Raw genomic sequence first — 18,104 nt, forward strand, 5'->3', positions numbered from 1 at the left:
GTATTATTTAGATAAAATGGAGTCTATGGGATACCCCTATTCCGTAATTCAGAGCTGTCTGGATAACGGGTTTCCAGATAACAAATCGCATACCTGTATTGTGAAGGAAATACATTTCCTTGCTTCTAGATAAAAAAAAAAAAAAAGCAGCCACAACCCAGTTGCAGAGCCCAGTGTTTGCTGGAATTGTGCTGAAGGAACTGGACTGAAGGCAGATATCACTAGAGCAATAGATCTTGGAACAAGGCAATCAGGAAAAGGCAGTAAAGGAAATGTGATATTTTATGGGATACTGTCATGGGAAAAAAGTTTTTTTCAAATGCATCGGTTAATCGCGATTTTCCAGCAGAATTCTGCACTGAAATTAATTTCTCAAAAGAGCAAACAGAATTTTTTACATGGGGCTAGACATATTTTCAGTTTCCCAGCTGCCCCCGGTCAGGTGACTTGCGCTCTGATAAACTTCAGTCACTCTTTACTGCTGTACTTCAAGTTGGAGTGATATTGCCCCCTCCCTTCCCCCCCAGCAGCCTAGCAACAGAACAATGGGAAGGTAACCAGATATCAGCTCCCTAACACAAGATAACAGCTGCCTGGTAGATCTAAGAACAGCACTCAATAGAAAAATCCAGGTCCCACTGCGACACATTCAGTTACATTGAGTAGGAGAAACAACAGCCTGTCAGAAAGCAGTTCCACCCTAAAGTGCTGGCTCTTTCTGAAAGCACATGACCAAGCAAAATAACCTGAGAAAAAAATACACTTGCTGGTTCAGGAATTAAATTTTATATTGTAGAGTGAATTATTTGCAGTGTAAACAGTGTAATTTAGAAATAAAAACGACATCATAAAAATGATGATGGAATCCCTTTAATGTCTCTTGTCCTTCTCATGAGCAGATGATGTCCCAATAAAGCTCTGTGACTTGCCCTGTTTTCAACAATCCCATTTGAACCCACTCTTTGGTTACTCTGAGGGACCGGAGTGGTTATGGCTAGACTGTGGCTTTCAGTGCACCATTGTAACAATAGTGCCAAGTGGCCTATATATTAAACTATAATGTTGTACATGTCATTTTGTTATATTACTTACTCATGTTACTTACTCTGTTTTCCTTGGGAAGAGTCTCTGGAAGAAATAGGAAGATGAAAATCAAATCTACCACCGCAAAGAAAAGGGCAAGTAGAGCTGGTCGTACATAGAAGATCTCCTCGCTGGCTGCATTCATTGCAAAGTAAGCTCCAATAATAGGGCCTATGGTGAATCCCAAGGAAAATGCAACACCGATCATCGCCTGAAAGAAGGAGAAGAAGAAAAAATGTTTTTAACCATAACATAAGAGTTATGTAGACAGGAGATAAATGAGCCCTTGGAACGCTGCAGTCCTCGCAAGAATAAATGCGCTGTTTGAAATGCTATTACCCATGAGCAGTCATTTTACCTTTCATTATAATGTGAAAAGCATTACATATAGGGCTCTGGAACTGTTGCATGAGACATTAGGCAACACATGTACCATTCAAATGCATGGGAAGCTGATGAGTAAAGTATTGGTGAGTAATGTGTTTTAATTGTCACTGTTCTAAGAAGACTGCACAAATTATAGAGCTAAATATGATGTCCTGCTTTATCTTAACACTGCTGGCTGGCTCCATTACAGAGAATGGTTCCTATAATATCAAGCTGTATTTCCACCTACTTCCCAAGTAGCAACAAGAAACAAAACTGCAAGCAGGCAATATATATAGCAGAGCAAATATAGCAGTCTAGTTAAACCAGCACTGTAACACAGTTAAACCACAGACTAGCTGACATAACATGACATGGATGCTGAAAGCTATAAAACCCATTACTCGCTCTACACCCATGGTTATTGCTTCCCTCTACCCCTGCTGTTGTTTATACGGTCATCAACGGAATGTGTTTATTCTTCTATCAATTCCAGTTTTATAACTGTCAAATGAGTAGAAGTATCCCTAGGCTACACCCAGCAAGACATAGGGGATAGACTTGGGCAAAACGGCCACGAGAAGTAGTGGCCACCCTACATGACCATGTGTCCGTGCCACCCATTTGGTGGGAAAACATGCTCCTTTCACATGAGTCAGGGCCAGTCCCCCTCAATGGCAACCAAGATAGGTACATGTAGATTAATTTGTCTTCCCTTTATTGAAACACAGGTTATCCTAGAGGACATTGCTCATTGTAACCAATTATTACTAATTTCTCTGCTTTTTATCTCCCTTTAAAGGAGAACTAAAGCCTTACTAGCTTGAAATGTTGTACATGATGTTTTGTGCTTCTGTACCAGCCCAAGGCAACCACAGCCCTTTAGCAGTAAAGATCTGTCTCCAAAGATGCCCCAGTAGCTGCCCATCTTCTTTTCTGCTGATTCACTGCACATGCTCTGTGCTGCTGTCACTTACTGAGCTTAGGGACCCACTCACAATATACAGTACACATAGAATAGAAATGTCACAATATAAGGCTGATTAGTAATTAATACAGATAATTACTACATGGCAGCACAGAAACCAGTGCAATTAGCATCAGAATTTAATAATCAGCAAATCTGTAGCATCAACTTATATTACAGCCAGGGAAGCTCATTTTCTGCTGGATAATTAGTGACGAGCCCTAAGCTTAGCTTCTCAACAGCCAATCAGAGCCCACTGAGTATGTGAGTGTCACAGACACTTTCCACACTCTCAAATCTGTTTCATTTTTTACCAGCCAAACCTTTAAAGGATCTACAAAGTGTTTTAAATGAATGACAATATAATAAACTGTTGCCTGCACTGGTAAAGCTGGCGTGTTTCAGAAGAGGGTGGATAACAAGTGAAGGCAGAGCACAAGCCACGGAGAAGCAAGTCATACACCCAACTGTTGTTAAGTAGAGGGAGGATTGTACGTTTATCTAGACATGTGGATCCTTTACCTGTGCCCTTGGCTTTTCATTGTAATCTAATTTACCCAAAAGTAAGCTTATTACATATCCATATCCTCTTATGTTACCAAAGTGATCCTATATCTGGTGCAATTGTTGTTGCAGCAGGCCTGCTCCATATGCATGGGGTCTCGTGTAGTTGACAGTGAACTTGTAATAACATCACGCTGAGATGTGGAAGGTCTGACTCAGAAAACAAGCTGTTTTGTGTCCACTCCTGGAAAGAACGACTGCATTGCAAAAATGACTCTATATCTTCTCATAATAAAAAAATTATCGGAGTGTTTTGCCATATATGTCACTTACGTCAGTGGAACATGTACATTCCAGCAGGGCCTGAGCTAATCCAGATATGTCTTTCACCTAACCTCTGTGCTAAAATGCCAAGAATGCAGGGTCTCAAGGAAGGATTCCCTTCATTACTGCCAAGAACTGATAATGGAACACTTTAAGGGTGAGGCAGATATTGGGAACCAACAATATAGTTTACTTCAGGAAAGAAGAAAGCCCTACTTTAAAGGGTCGAATTTCAAATTCATGTGAGGTTCGAAATTCGACTAGTCAAAATTTATTTAAAAAAATCTAACTTTTTAAACTCGAACTAATTTAAACAACCTGAAAAAAACCTTGAAGGCTACAAATATCACCAAATTGATCCTCTCCAAATGACTTATACAGTAGCATACCTGCAGGTTTTAAGTGGCGATTAGTCGAATTCGAGTTCTTAAAGGAGAAGGAAAGTCGTTTACCACTTGGGAGTGCCAAATGTTAGGCACCCCCAAGTGAATGTATTTACTTACCTGAAACCCCGGGCCGGTGCTCCTATCAGCAGAAAACGGCACTGGCCCGGAGTTATTCTAGCACCATGCAGAGCTTCTCTTCCAGCTTCTTCTTTCTTCAAATTTCCCGGGGAAATGAATCAGTTAATAGTGCTACTCCAGCAGAATTCTGCACTGAAATTCATTTCTCAAAAGAGCAAACAGATTTTTTTATATTCAATTTTGAAATCTGACATGGGGCTAGACATATTGTCAATTTCTCAGCTGCCCCTGGTCATGTGACTTGTGCCTCCACTTTAGGAGAGAAATGCTTTCTGGCAGGCTGCTGTTTTTCCTTCTCAATGTAACTGAATGTGTCTCAGTGGGACATGGGTTTTTACTATTGAGTGCTGTTCTTAGATCTACCAGGCAGCTGTTATCTGGTGTTAGAGAACTGTTATCTGGTTACCTTCCCATTGTTCTTTTGTTTGGCTGCTAGGGGGGGGGGAAGGGAGGGGGTGATATCACTCCAACTTGCAGTACAGTAGTAAAGAGTGACTGAAGTTTATCAGAGCACAAGTCACATGACTTGGGGCAGCTGGGAAATTGACAATATGTCTAGCCCCATGTCAGATTTCAAAATTGAATATAAAAAAATCTGTTTGCTCTTCTGAGAAATGGATTTCAGTGCAGAATTCTGCTGGAAAAGCACTATTAACTGATTCATTATAAAAAATAAAAAAAAGAAATTTCCCATGACAGTATCCCTTTAAAGTTCATCTAATGCGCATGCGCAGCCACGAGAAGAAAGAAGAAGCCAGAAGAGGATCTCTCAGTGGTTCTCACTGGTATAACCCCAGGCCGGTGCAGTTTTCTGCTGATAGCAGCACCGGCCCGGAGTTTCAGGTAAGTAAATACATTCACTTGGGGTTCCTAACATTTAGAACCCCCAAATCGTAAACACCTTTCCTTCTCCCTTAAAGGACCAGTGTATGATAAATCTCGAAATTCAAATTCTGATTGAGTTACTATTAATTCACTATTCAAATTTGAGAGTTTTGACCAAAAAGCATTTTTGAAAATTCGAATTTTTACTTCAACTCTTAATAAATCTGCCCCTAACTTGTAAGATCCATCACAAAACGGTTTAACAAAACAGGAGGGAGTGATGAACACGGAACAGATGTTTTAGTTCCTGCAACTCCAGTACAACGTAGTTTATATCTATGATAATGCTCTGTATAAACAAAAGAGGGAAGTGGAGGATGTGCAATGTCTAGAATGTAAATTCAGCATCAGCATGGTCACAGAAAGCAAACTTTTATTTTGCAACCCAATGTTTGTTTTGCTTGCTGTGTCCCATCTAAGCATGCCAAGGTCCCCTTGTACTTCCAAGAGATAATAATTAGATATTAGGTACCGAATCCAGCATTTTTTCAGCATGATACAGATTCGGCCGATTCCTTGTGCCTGGCCAAACCGAATCAAATTTGCATATGTAAATTAGGGGTGGTGAGGGAAATCATGTAATTTTTGTCACAAAACAAGTAAAAAAATGTTGTTCACTTTTTCCTTTCCCTCCCCTAATTTGCGTATGCAAATTAGGATTTGGATACAGAATCTTTCACGATTCCCAAATAGTGGATTAGGTGCATCCCTACTAGATATTAACTAGATATATTCTTAACCTGCTCACACAGAGAGAATTCCTGATTGCTGTAACAGTTGTTACTAAAAACTAAATAACTAGTTGTAAATAGTTGTAACAACTTGTAACATTTATGAACTATAGAGACAACCATTGTTTCCTCTGGTGCATATGTGATGTGTAAAGGATGCAGCTGTAGGAAGTACCGCACTGATAAATGTTTTGCCAAATAAAACTGACATCTTGTTTCCCCCTTGATTTTGTCATTTTCCCTAAAATATTTTTTTTTCTTTTAAAGGGAATCTGTCGTCATTTTAAACTTTTTTTTTTTGCATTGTTATAAAAAACACACATCCATAAACACTGTCTGGCAAATAAAATGTTAATCCACAAATCCATGCATAAGTTATTTTAGTTTGTATTTTGTCATGGGGGCTTCCATTTCTGCTCATTACACATTCATCCTGTGCTGCTCTAACAGCAGGCACAGCATTACCTGTGTGCTTGGAGGCAGCCACTCTATAATGAAAAGCCAGGTCGCACTACGACATGAGAATCTAGCTGTACACTCCCCCTCTCTGCCCATGCCTGTGATGTTTGGAGGAAAGAGGTCACATGGTTTGCAGGGAAGCAATTACTTTCACTTTCCTACGTCCTGCTCTACAGCTGCACTAGCAGCCCCTCCTCCCACAGACACTATCAAAGCTCCTGCCGTTCTGTAAGTTTGTTCTTTGCTTTCCTTTGGAGGGGGGGACTTTCTCTCCTTGCTGCCTTCCTAGTTAGTTTTACTGGTTACTAGATGAGGTAAAGGAGCTGTGAGTTCCCTCTGCTAATATCCACCTCACACACACTGCGCTTCTTTCCTGCCTGCAATACTTCTTTTTTCATTAACTACTTACTGCCTCCTTTTCATGAGCTATTTTAACCCTTCCTAGACTTCCTTCTAAGTTTTCCTGGTTTTCAAGTATGTCAGCCTTATTTTATCCTTTTTTTCTATTCCGTCATCAGTCCTGGGAGTGTACTCCTGTGGTTCTGCCATTCATTTTTGTGTAAACAAATATAATAAACTATCTATATAAAATATTTTTTCCAGTGCCCAAAATGAATTGTGTGTGTATATATATATATATATATATATATATATATATATATATATATATATATATAATTTATTTTTTTTTTGAAACGCAAGTGGGGGCAGTGATCACAGGACTATCTTATTTCAGTCCTTCTGAAGTGGCGTCAGTGGGAGCTTTTCTTGATTCCTGCCTATTGTTCAATTGACAGGCTCAGCAGACAAGGCTCTATTTACATTACAGCAGCTTGTAGGAGGGAGGGGTAATGACATCACTCCAACTTGCAGTGCAGCAGTAAAGTGTGACTGAAGTTTATCAGAGCACAAGTCACATGACCTGAGGGCAACTGGGAAATGTCAAAATGTCTAGCCCCATAGCAAATTTTAAAATTAGATATAAAAAAATCCATTTCTTGTTTTGAAAAACGGATTTCAATGCAGAATTCTGCTGTAGTAGCACTATTAACTGATACATTTTGTAAAAAAAAAAAATTTCCACGACAGTATCCCTTTAAGTCAAGGGCATATTTATCAAAATCTGAATTTTTCTGAGTATGTTAAGAAGAAAAGTCCAACCAAACTAGAATCCACGAGTGGACCTTACTTATTGTTTAAAAAGCACATTTAATTGAATCTGGGACAAACATAAAAAAAACTGAGCGAAAATCCAAATCAAACTATTTTTCTGGGGTTTTTCTCCAAATCGAGCAATTTTTTTAGGCTTTTTCCCGAAAAAGCTGATAGCCCATGGTTAAGTGCCCTGGGGGGCACGAAAAGCGTAGGGTCAATTGAGATATTGTTCCTTTTTAATGAATCTACAATAAACATTGTACTTTACCTTTGGCGGCCCGTGTGGAATGCCCGATACACCTCTTGTGCACCTGGACCACCTGTTCTATGTGGTGAGTGATCAACCTATTTTTTGTCTTGTGCCCCTCTTTCTTTGCTGGTTTCACTTTTTCTCGAAAAGCCAAAATTTGTGGGATTTTTGCCCGAAAACCCCGAAATAGATGGATTTTCAGTCTAATTCCAGCGCAGACCACAGAAACTTCCTTATAGGATAGGGACCTCTCCCACTGACTTATATTCAACCTCGGTAGGTCTGAGATGCTGGAATTTTGGATTTGGTATTTTTCCATCCTTGGAGTAGACTAAATCTCAAAACAAAAATTCCACTAAATATTCGGATTTTATAGTAAAAAAAAACCTTGAATTTTTGTCATTCTGACAAATAAATAACACCCTCAATGTGGTTTAAAAAAAGGTCATATCCAGGTCTCCTGTAGCAGATTAGCTTCTCCACAGCGGAATCCCCAAAACGGGATTAAGAATTTTATGGGCAGGTTAAATGAACCAAATGGTTCTTCTCAACTGTCAAAATGTATGTCTCTTACACTGTTACAGGGCAACCCTTTTGAAATAAAAAAAATAAAAGTGGTATAAAGGTGATGCCTTTATTGGCTAACTAATATATTCATAGGAAGCTTTCAGAACATTTTAGTTCTTTTTTCAAGCTGATTACAATGAAGCTGTGGTGTTCGCTGGTATATATACAACATTCAGCTCATAGGTCAAAAGACCAACAAAAAGGAATATCAATCTATGTGTGAGGTGTCTAAGTCATTTATGAGGGGATCTGCAAGTATAATCTCGAAACAAAAACTCCACTAATGATATTTCTTTTTGTTGGTCATTTGACCTATGAGCTGAATGTTGTATATAAACCAGAGAACACCACAGCTTCATTACTTTAATGCACTCATTTTTTTTTTAATGTTGATCAAACACACAGTAATCATTATATAAGTGTTTGTCCTGCATTTATTCATAGGATTCTCCTTTATTTATATAGTTTTTCACAGAGATGGTTAATCATTAACATCCCTGCCCCAGTGGAGCTTACAATCTAGGTCTCTATCACATTCACAAACGCACACACATTAGGGTTAATTAACCTGCTTGTATATTTTTAGAGTATGGGAGGAAAACTGAGAATTGCATAAGGCCCTTGTTATCTAATATAGCCTGGCTATTCAAATAAACATTAAGTACTTCAGGAATTCCTGTAAGGGTAAGGCCACACTGGGCGTTTTGTGGAGATTTGGTCACCTGGCGACTTTTTTCATTTTAGCCGGCGCAGAGTGAGGGAAGGCGTTTGGGGAGATTGGTCGCCGCAAAGATGAGGCGATTAGTCGCCGGGCGACCAAATCTCTAAATCAAGTTAGAATATAGAAGGGTTCATTGCTGACATAAACCATACTTTAACAATTCTGGACTACCCAGGCACTGCTGGTTCTTAAGAAAGAACTATAATGATGTCATAAAATATTTAGAGGAAAAAGGTAGACATTTTGGCTCCTTATAAATGATCTGACCTGTTTTTCTTCAAGGTTAAAAACAGTCATTTTCAGTAAAGCCTGGATTCTGCTGAGAAAGTTATTTTGCTCTATTGGTCCAGGGTCATGAGAAAGGCACCTACATCAGGCACTTTGAATCAGGTGCTCTCCAGATGTTGCTGACACTCAAATTAAGGGGGAAGTAAACCCTATAAATGAATATGGCTAAAAATGTCATATTTTATATAGTGAACTTCTTGCACGAGGCTAAAGTTTCAGCTTTTCAATAGCAGCAATGATCCAGGACTTCAAACTTGTCACAGGGGGTCACCATCTTGGAAAGTGTCTGTGACACTCACATGCTCAGTGGGCTCTGATTGGCTGTTGAGAAGCTAAACTTAGGGGTCGTCACTAATTATCCAGCAGAAAATGAGCTTCCCCTGTAATATAAGATGATGCTACAGGTTTGCTGATTATTAAATTCTGATGCTAATTGCACTGGTTTCTGTGCTGCCATGTAGTAATTATGTGTATTCATTACTAATCAGCCTTATATTGTGACATTTCTATTCTATGTGTACTATATAATGTGAGTGGGTCCCTAAGCTCAGTAAGTGACAGCAGCACAGAGCATGTGCAGTGAATCAGCAGAAAAGAAGATGGGGAGCTACTGGGGCATCTTTGGAGACACAGATCTTTACTGCTAAAGGGCTGTGGTTGCCTTGGGCTCGTACATAAGCACAAAACATAATGTACAACATTTCAAGCTACTTCTTTAGTAAGGCTTTAGTTCTCCTTTAAATATTCCTAATCTAGATTTACCAGTTTACACCTCTAATTTTCCGGAAGATCTGTAAAAATTCCACTTTTCTGACACTGGGATAGCTGCATTACATACTGCTATTGTGTTTTCCATGTACTAGCTATCCCCACCCAGAATGAACACATTTTTAAGATTGTTACTTTGGGTATTACCGAGAAACTCCTATACCATAATACTAACACAGCTGTAACATTTTAACAGGCCGCTGTGAATCTGCATACCACTTCATGAAGCATTTTATACAGTATGGTGGTGTATCCCCTAACAGAACATTCAGTTTAATGAGAGTTATAGCAGAAAGCTGGGAGAGATGACGCTACCATTGTGAACATTAAAGGGATACTGTCATGGGAAAAAATGTTTTTTTTCAAAACACATCAGTTAATAGTGCTGCTCCAGCAGAATTCTGCACTGAAATCCGTTACTCATAAGAGCAAACAGATTTTTCTATATTTAGTTTTGAATCTGACATGAGGCTAGACATATTGTCAGTTTCCCAGCAGCCCCCAGTCATGTGACTTGTGCTCTGATAAACTTCAGTCACTCTTTACTGCTGTACTGCAAGTTGATGGTGCCTACACACCAATATCACAACTAAAGAAAATACACTTGCTGGTTCAGGATTTTATATTGTACAGTGAATTATTAAAGTGTAATTTAGAAATAAAAACTACACCTTAAACATCATGACAAAAACCCTTTAACCTAATAATAATCCCAGCAAATCCTTCATATAAAAGATTTGGGTAAATAGTACAACAGCAGATTATTTTTCCATTGTTCACTTTAACATCATTACAGTGCAGCAGATAGCAAACCAAACAAGGCTTTGTCATTCCAGGGTTCCCTATACAGGTAGCCAAAATGGGGGTTGTCCTTTCCTACTTAGTCCCATGATGTAATTCACCATCACTCACCCATTACCTGCTGTTCTTTTCTACTTAGTTCCATTTTTTCAGTACAGCTACAAAGTTGATAGTGGGGCACATGCACTCCTGGAATCTTAGGAATCTAAAGCAACTGTCATCTTGATGGATTCCTTCTTATGTGAACAAAAAAAAAAAGGCCTCTCTCATCCTGACACCATATCTTTAAACAATATCATGTTCCTTAAGTAAGAAGACATGTTTTATTTTTATCATGGATATTTTTTTTTACAAACAAACCAAATTAGTTTTGATAGCTTCTTTTACTTTAAAAAAAAAATCTACATACCATGCCTGTGCTCCGGTTCTTTAGCGAGGGCAAATCTGCAATTATAGCTGTACACAGGCTGACATTGCCTTTGCTTAGTCCTCCAACAACCCGAGAAAGTATGAAAATCCCAAAACTTCTGGAGATAGCCCATAAAATGTAAGAGAAAATTAACCCAACCTGTTGAAGAGACACACATCAGCAGACAGCACACGAACTTTGATAGCAGCAATACTGAAAAATATATGTTCTCTAATACTACAAATCCCCTGCAGGTTTTCCTGTGTAGGTACCTATGTACTTATGTGAATGGAGAAAGAAGTAGCTCTTGTTCACAATGGGGAGCTAAATTGGAGCAGAAACACTAGGAGATTAAAATTGTGAGGTGCAATTAGGTATAATCTGCAGAATAAAGAGAAGAGGGACAAACTAGAAATAGGAGAGAGGGAGAGACTGTTACGTTAACTTCCACTTAGATTAAGCTAGTAGTGGGGACAAATGTAAAGCTTTATCAATGAATGGGCAAAAAAAAAATATGGGCAATTCAGAATATAGGATTCTAGGATGTTGCAAAGTAACTAACCTGTTATAAAGTGGTGCTGAAACACCCAATTTCTTGTACATAAATGATCTGAGCAGCTACAGACAAGCCCCAATAAGGAGCCTATGGATTTTATATGGTAGGGTCATAAGTATCTCTTCAGATAATGTTTCATATGCGTGTCCCAGCATAGTAGTCCCTACTGTCTCAACAGTAGCTGTAGCACTGTACAACTTTGTATCTAGCTGCCATGGGATAGTCAGCTCCTAACCACAGAATGTCAGGAAGAACTACAGAGACAGGAATAAAAAGGAAGGTAAAAAGAGAATGAATGGGAAAGAAAGATGGATGTAATAAGCAGCAGAAAATGAGAACAGAGAAGATATGGCAAAGTGACAGAAAAGACATCAATCAACACACTATTATAAAAGCATTTATATGTACTGTATATATCCTGAGGACGGCTCGAGTTCTGGAGCCAAAACGTTGAAATAAAATTAAATTTTTTTTTGTTTACAAAAGACCTATGAGTGCGGTTCATTTGCTGCTTTGGATATTTATCTCTATAACCAGGCATTTTCAAATATTGGTTTCTGAGTGCACCAGCCTGGATATACACACACACACAATCCTCATACAGGTATGGGATCCGTTATCCTGAAACCCATTATCCTGGAAGTTTAGAATTATGGAAAGGCCATCTTCCATAGACTTTATTGTAATAAAAATTAAAAATTTTTAAAAATGATTTCCTTTTACTCTGTAATAATAAAACAATATCATGTACTTGATCCAAAATAAGATATAATTTATCCTTATTCTAAGCAAAACCAGCCTATTGGGTTTATTTCATGTTTAATTGATTTTCTCGTAGACTTAGGGGCCGATTCACTAACTTCGAGTGAAGGATTCGAAGTTAAAAAACTTTGAATTTCTAAGTTTTTTTTTGGGCTACTTCGACCATCGAATGGGCTACTTCGACCTTCGACTATGAATCGAAGGATTCGAAGTAAAATTCGTTCGACTATTCGACCATTCGATAGTCGAAGTACTGTCTCTTTAAAAAAAACTTCAACCCCCTAGTTCGCCATCTAAAAGCTACCGAAGTCAATGTTAGCCTATGGGGAAGGTCCTTCGATCGTTGGATTAAAATCCTTCGAATCGTTCGATTCGAAGGATTTTATCGTTCGATCGAACTATCTGCGCTAAAATTCCTAGTCGAATATCGAGGGTTAATTAACTCGATATTCGACCCTTAGTGAATCGGCCCCTTAAGGTATGAAGATCCAAAATACGGAAATACCCTTTATCTGGAAAACCCCAGGTCCCAAGGATTCTAGATAAGAGGTCCGATACCTGTAATAGCTTTTATTTCCATACACGCAAATGCATTGGGAACACTGCACATTCTATTTCAATTTGTGTTAATTCCTTTACAGAAAGTGAAGAAAATGGAATATTAGGTTGTTTAAAAAAATAGCAATGTCTGCATTCTTCTTTACAAACTTCATTCACTGTATCAACTGAAACATGTTTCAAGATTTTACTTTCCTTTGAATGACTGAACTAATATTGAGTTGTATAACAGTGTTTCTGAGAACTGCTGCACATCTGTGTTACATGGAGTCCAACAACCTGTTACATTCCACAATTCTTCTGCATTTCTTGCTTTTGCCTCACAAACAGTTTTCCATTGGATTAAGGTCAGGGGATTGAGCTGGTCACTCTATAACGTCAATCTTGTTGGTGTGGAACCAAGATGTTGCTCACTTACTGGTGTGTTTGAGTTTGTTGTCTTGTTGAAACCCATTTCAAGGGCATTTCCACTTGGGCATAAGGCAACATGAGCTCTTCAAGTATTTTGATATATTGAAACTGATCCATGATCCCTGGTATGTGATAAACAGGCCCAACACCATAGTATGAGAAACATCCCCATATCATGATACTTGTGCCACCGGCTTCACTGGCTTCATACTGTACTGTGATTTGAATTCAGTGTTTGGGGGGTCGTCTAACTGTCTGCAGCCCCTAGACCCAAAAAGAACAATATTGCTTTCATCAGTCCACAAAATGTTGTGCCATTTCTCTTTAGGCCAGTCAATGTGTTCTTTGGCAAATTGTAAGCTCTTCAGCACGTCTTTTTTTCAACAATGGGACTTTGCGGGGGTTTCTTGCTGATAGCTTGACTTCACATAGGCTTCTTCTAATTGTAACAGTATTACAGGTAATTTTATTCCTTCTTTCATCTTCCTGGAGCTGATCACTGGCTGAGTCTGAGCCCTTTGGCTATTATTGTATCCATTCCAATGGTTGTTTTCAGCTTTCTTCCATGTGTTTCAGGTTCTGGTTGCCATTTTAAAGCATTTGAGATAATTTTAGTCGAGAGGCCTATCATTTTCTCTATATATTTTCCACTCTCCAACCAACTTGTTCTTCTGAAAAATGTCTGGAATGAGTCATTTGACTCAGATCTTCAGAGAGAAATGCACTATAACAAGCAGCACATCATTTGCTCCTTTCTTCCTCAACTAAGGGCCGTAACTGACACCTGTTTTTTCACGGAACGAATGAGCTCACTAATTGAACTCCACACTGCTATTATTTGCAACAATCTATTATTATTTGGAACAATGCTATTATTTGGAACAAGCCTCAATTAATAATTCATTGACAAAGAATCGGCAGCATCATGTCATGACTGTTGGGTGGGTTGGTTTTCTATTACTCTACTACACTTACTAGTACATATAAATAATATTGTTTCCCTTTTATCAATATAAAATAATGCATTGCATTGGGCTGCCAGTTTATGCCTCCATCTATGGAAGGGTATAGCTTCTTCATAAAGCGCAAGTGTATCAGGACAGTTCAGGTGGAAAGAAGTGTTTAAATTCTTAAAACCCGCTTCAAGATGATACTTCTTATTTGAATTTCAAATAATTTGTCTTCTAGATTAATCTCAACATTATTACATTATAGAACTGTAAAACAAATACCGCTGTAATCATCATGGCTTGTCGTCTTCCTAAATAATCAGATGCAGCCCCAGTGAGTGGAGAGCAGATGAACTGAAGGAGGGAGAAGATGGTGCCAATAAAGCCTGAAGAAAAGTAAGAATTAATTATTTTAATGCTATTATCACATTACAGTTCTATTTGATTCAACTGCTGCAGTTGAGTTGGAATAGGATTTATCCCACCAAAATAGGGAATTAAAAAAAAAAAACTGAAGTTAGTAACTAATGCAAATGTGCTCACTGTCAGCATCTGTGGGAGACTTGAGACATTGAACTCAAAAGTGGAATGCACAATTGGCCTTTCTCATTACACCTAACATTAGTAAACACTAAGGGGCAGATGTATGAAGAGTCGAATATCGAGGGTTAATTAACTAAAGGAACTAAAATCCTTCGACTTCGAATATCGAAGTCGAAGGATTTAGCGCAAATCCTACGATCGAAGGATTATTCCTTCGATCGAACGATTAAATCCTTTGAATCGAACGATTCGAAGGATTTTAATCCAACGATCGAAGGAATATCCTTCGATCAAAAAAACTTAGGCAAGCCTATGGGGACCTTCCCCATAGGCTAACATTGACTTCGGTAGCTTTTAGCTGCCGAAGTAGGGGGTCGAAGTTTTTTTTAAAGAGGCAGTACTTCGACTATCGAATGGTCGAATAGTTGAACGATTTTTAGTTTGAATCGTTCGATTTGTAGTCGAAGGTCGAAGTAGCCCAAAAAACACTTCGAAATTCGAAGTTTTTTTAATTCGAATCCTTCACTCGAGCTTCATGAATCGGCCCCTAAAGGTGGCCATAGACATTAAGATTTTAAAAAGATCTTGAAACGATTGTTTAAATGTATGATTTGTCCATCAACTAAAAAGACCTATGGTCTAGTTGAAGTCAGGAAAACTGCGGGTAGCTGCCTGTTTCGTCCTGCAAACAATTGGACAATAGATTTCAATGTGAACAATGAAAATTTTCTAACCTGACCGATTGATTTTCTGAACAATGTTGGACGAAAAATAATTAGATGCACAATCATTTAGTGCCCACTAACCTCCCGATAATTTGAAAGATCTGTCAGATCGCACTAAAATCGGTTTTAAAGGGGTTGCTCACCTTCCACAAACTTTTTTAGTTTAGTTGTTTTCACCACAACTAAAAACTTTGGTCAATTACTTTCCATTTTTTATTGCTTTTCCAAAATTGAAGCCTAAAGTTGTTGTCTCTAGTGTCTCAGTCTGGCAGCTCAGTGATCCAGGAGCATCTGAACCAGGGGTCAGCAACCTTTATTATCAAAAGAGCCATTTTGCCCCTCTCCCACTAAAGAAAAATAGTCTGAAGCCGCACAACATAACACAGCTTATAAACTTTTTTAACCTTTGTTTAATTTTAACTGTTACAACAACATAATATAACAAACAGAAGTGCATTTTGTATATGCAGGGCTACTTTGAAATAAATTAAACACTGAATAGCCCTATTAAATGCCATTGTTCTCATCTGTTTAATGTGACTTCTGTTTCTGAAGCTCCATGCTGATCATCTTGTCTTGAGTGTGTGACCACGGTAAGGACCATGATGAATCATCTTGCTGTGGCTCAGTCTTGCCACTCCTGGGACGTCTATACAGCCCTCGCACCTGCTGGAAGCTTCTTGAGTGTGCTTACCACGGTCGCACACTCAAGAAGCCACCAGCAGGTGTGAGGGCTGTAAATATGACCTGACAGGCAAAGCCGCAAGACTGAGCCGCAGCAAGCATGATGAAGAGCCGCATGAGGCTCTGGAGCCGGAGGTTCTCTACCCCTGATCTGAACTATTACAATATTGCAACATTTAGTTGATACAATTAGTTGATACATTTCTCAGCAGGATCTATGGAATATTAGTAACTATTGTATCAATTGTAACAGCTGCCATTAATGAAACTCAGGGCAAGGCCAGACGTGGCGTTTTTGCAGCGTTTTTACGTTGCGTTTTTAAAAAAGAACAGCCAGGCGTAATTACGCCACTGAAACCACATGCGATTGTCAACATGTGTTTTTCATTTGGACGCCATATTTAAAATACGCTGCATATTTACGTAAAGTGTGGTTTCAAACGTGCAGATCCCATAGAGTCTATTGCTTTGGTAATTTCTTGACGTATAGGCGTTTCAGCTAAAAAACGTCCTGTGCCATAGTGCGTTTTCCATTAGTTTCAGTGGTAGTACACTTTATGCGTATTTATGCCTGGCTGTTCTTTTTTAAAAACCCAACGTAAAAACGCAGCAAAAACGCCACATCTAGCCTTGCCCTTAGGGATTCTGCTCAGCAGGGACAAAGATAACAAATGTATCAACTACATTTATCAATTTAGAACAGTTTACAGGGTCGTTGACCAGCCGCTCCAAGAGCTGCTTTTAAGGTGAAAAATTAGACTTACACTTCAATATTAGAAAAACGGTCACAAATAGAAAGTGAATGGAAAAAGTCTATTCCTGGTGAACAATCTGAAGCCAACTGAACTGAAAAAAGTGTTTGAAGGTGAACAACCCTATGTTCTCAACGTCTACGGTGAGCTTTGCTTATGCAACTGATTTAAAGTGCCAAAATAGTGCTTTGTGATTGTTCTTATTACCACTGTTTCTATGGAAACAATATAAAAATGCAGACACCTGTAGGACCAACTGAAATTTCAGGAGCAATTTTTCAAATAGGTAAGGCCCCTGATGGTGACATACATTGTGATAAATTCCTCGCTGCTAAAATGATTCCCTATGACATTGGTGATAGGACAAAAGGTTTGCAGTAATATTATACTTACCCCCAAACAAAACACTGTTATATTTTCTCTCTTGAGGCACCCCAATGGCTGAAGCAAACCAATCAACACTGTGCTGTATTGTCTGATAAAGGCTGTCCTGAGTGGGACGAAGGACACATTTATTAGTTTGTCTCTACATCACGTAACACAATCACTAAATTTTGTTTGAATACAAGATAAAATGGTATTATTTTTGGGCAGATAATTAAAAAAAGTTATAGATACACCAAATTCTCACTGAAGTGCCTCCTTCAAGTCTGTTCCCATTAAGGATCAGGCCACACCAGCATATTCGAGGAGATTAGTCGCCCCAGTGACAAATCGCCTCTTCTTCGGGGCGACAATATCCCCGAACTGCCTTCCCCCTGCCCTCCGCTGGCTAAAATGAAAATCGCCTGCGGCAATTTACAAGCATCGCTTTGTTTTCAGAAGTCGCCCAAAGTTTCCTTGTGAGGCAACTTCGGAAAACGAAGCGCCGCGTGTGAATTGCCGCAGGCGATTTTCATTTTAGCCAGCGGAGGGCAGGGGGAAGGCAGTTTCTCCCCGAAGAAGAGACAATTTGTCACTTGGGCGACTAATCTCCACGAATCTGCTCGTGTGGACTGACCCCTTAATTTTTGTATAATGCAGACAGTAGTATTGTAATTTTCATTTAATTTCATAGTCTCTCTTTGAAACAACAGTCGGAAATCAGTCAAATATTCTGTAAGGCTAGGTCCTTACTGCTGAAATACAGCGGATTTCGGAGTGTTTCTTGCGTTTCTTCATCGAAATCAACCAAATGTGTTAGCGCTGGAGCCGACACGATGGTTCAGGATGCGAAAGGAAGATGAGGCAACTGCTCAAGTAGAGGCTGATATTGGCCTTTGTGTGGTCTTAGCCTAAGGCCTTAGGTCAGTGATCCCCAACCAGTGGATCGCAAGCAACATGTTGCTCACCAACCCCTTGGATGTTGCTCTCAGTGGCAT

General features: G+C 39.0%; 1 protein-coding gene across 3 annotated transcripts in view; it reads right to left on the reverse strand.

Moving 5' to 3' along the window:
* Positions 1 to 18,104, reverse strand: part of mfsd10.S (major facilitator superfamily domain containing 10 S homeolog) — a 44,023-nt gene that overhangs the window by 18,367 nt on the left and 7,552 nt on the right. For all 3 annotated transcript variants that reach the window (XM_018235916.2, XM_041574813.1, NM_001091338.1), the window contains 4 exon segments: positions 17,137 to 17,233; positions 14,322 to 14,425; positions 10,803 to 10,961; positions 1,106 to 1,294 (listed from right to left, as the gene is read on the reverse strand). In XM_018235916.2, coding sequence (XP_018091405.1) covers positions 1,106 to 1,294; positions 10,803 to 10,961; positions 14,322 to 14,425; positions 17,137 to 17,233 — 549 coding nt within the window.

The sequence above is a fragment of the Xenopus laevis genome, chromosome 1S, assembly GCF_017654675.1.
Source record: "Xenopus laevis strain J_2021 chromosome 1S, Xenopus_laevis_v10.1, whole genome shotgun sequence".
NCBI classification, from domain to species: Eukaryota; Metazoa; Chordata; class Amphibia; order Anura; family Pipidae; genus Xenopus; species Xenopus laevis.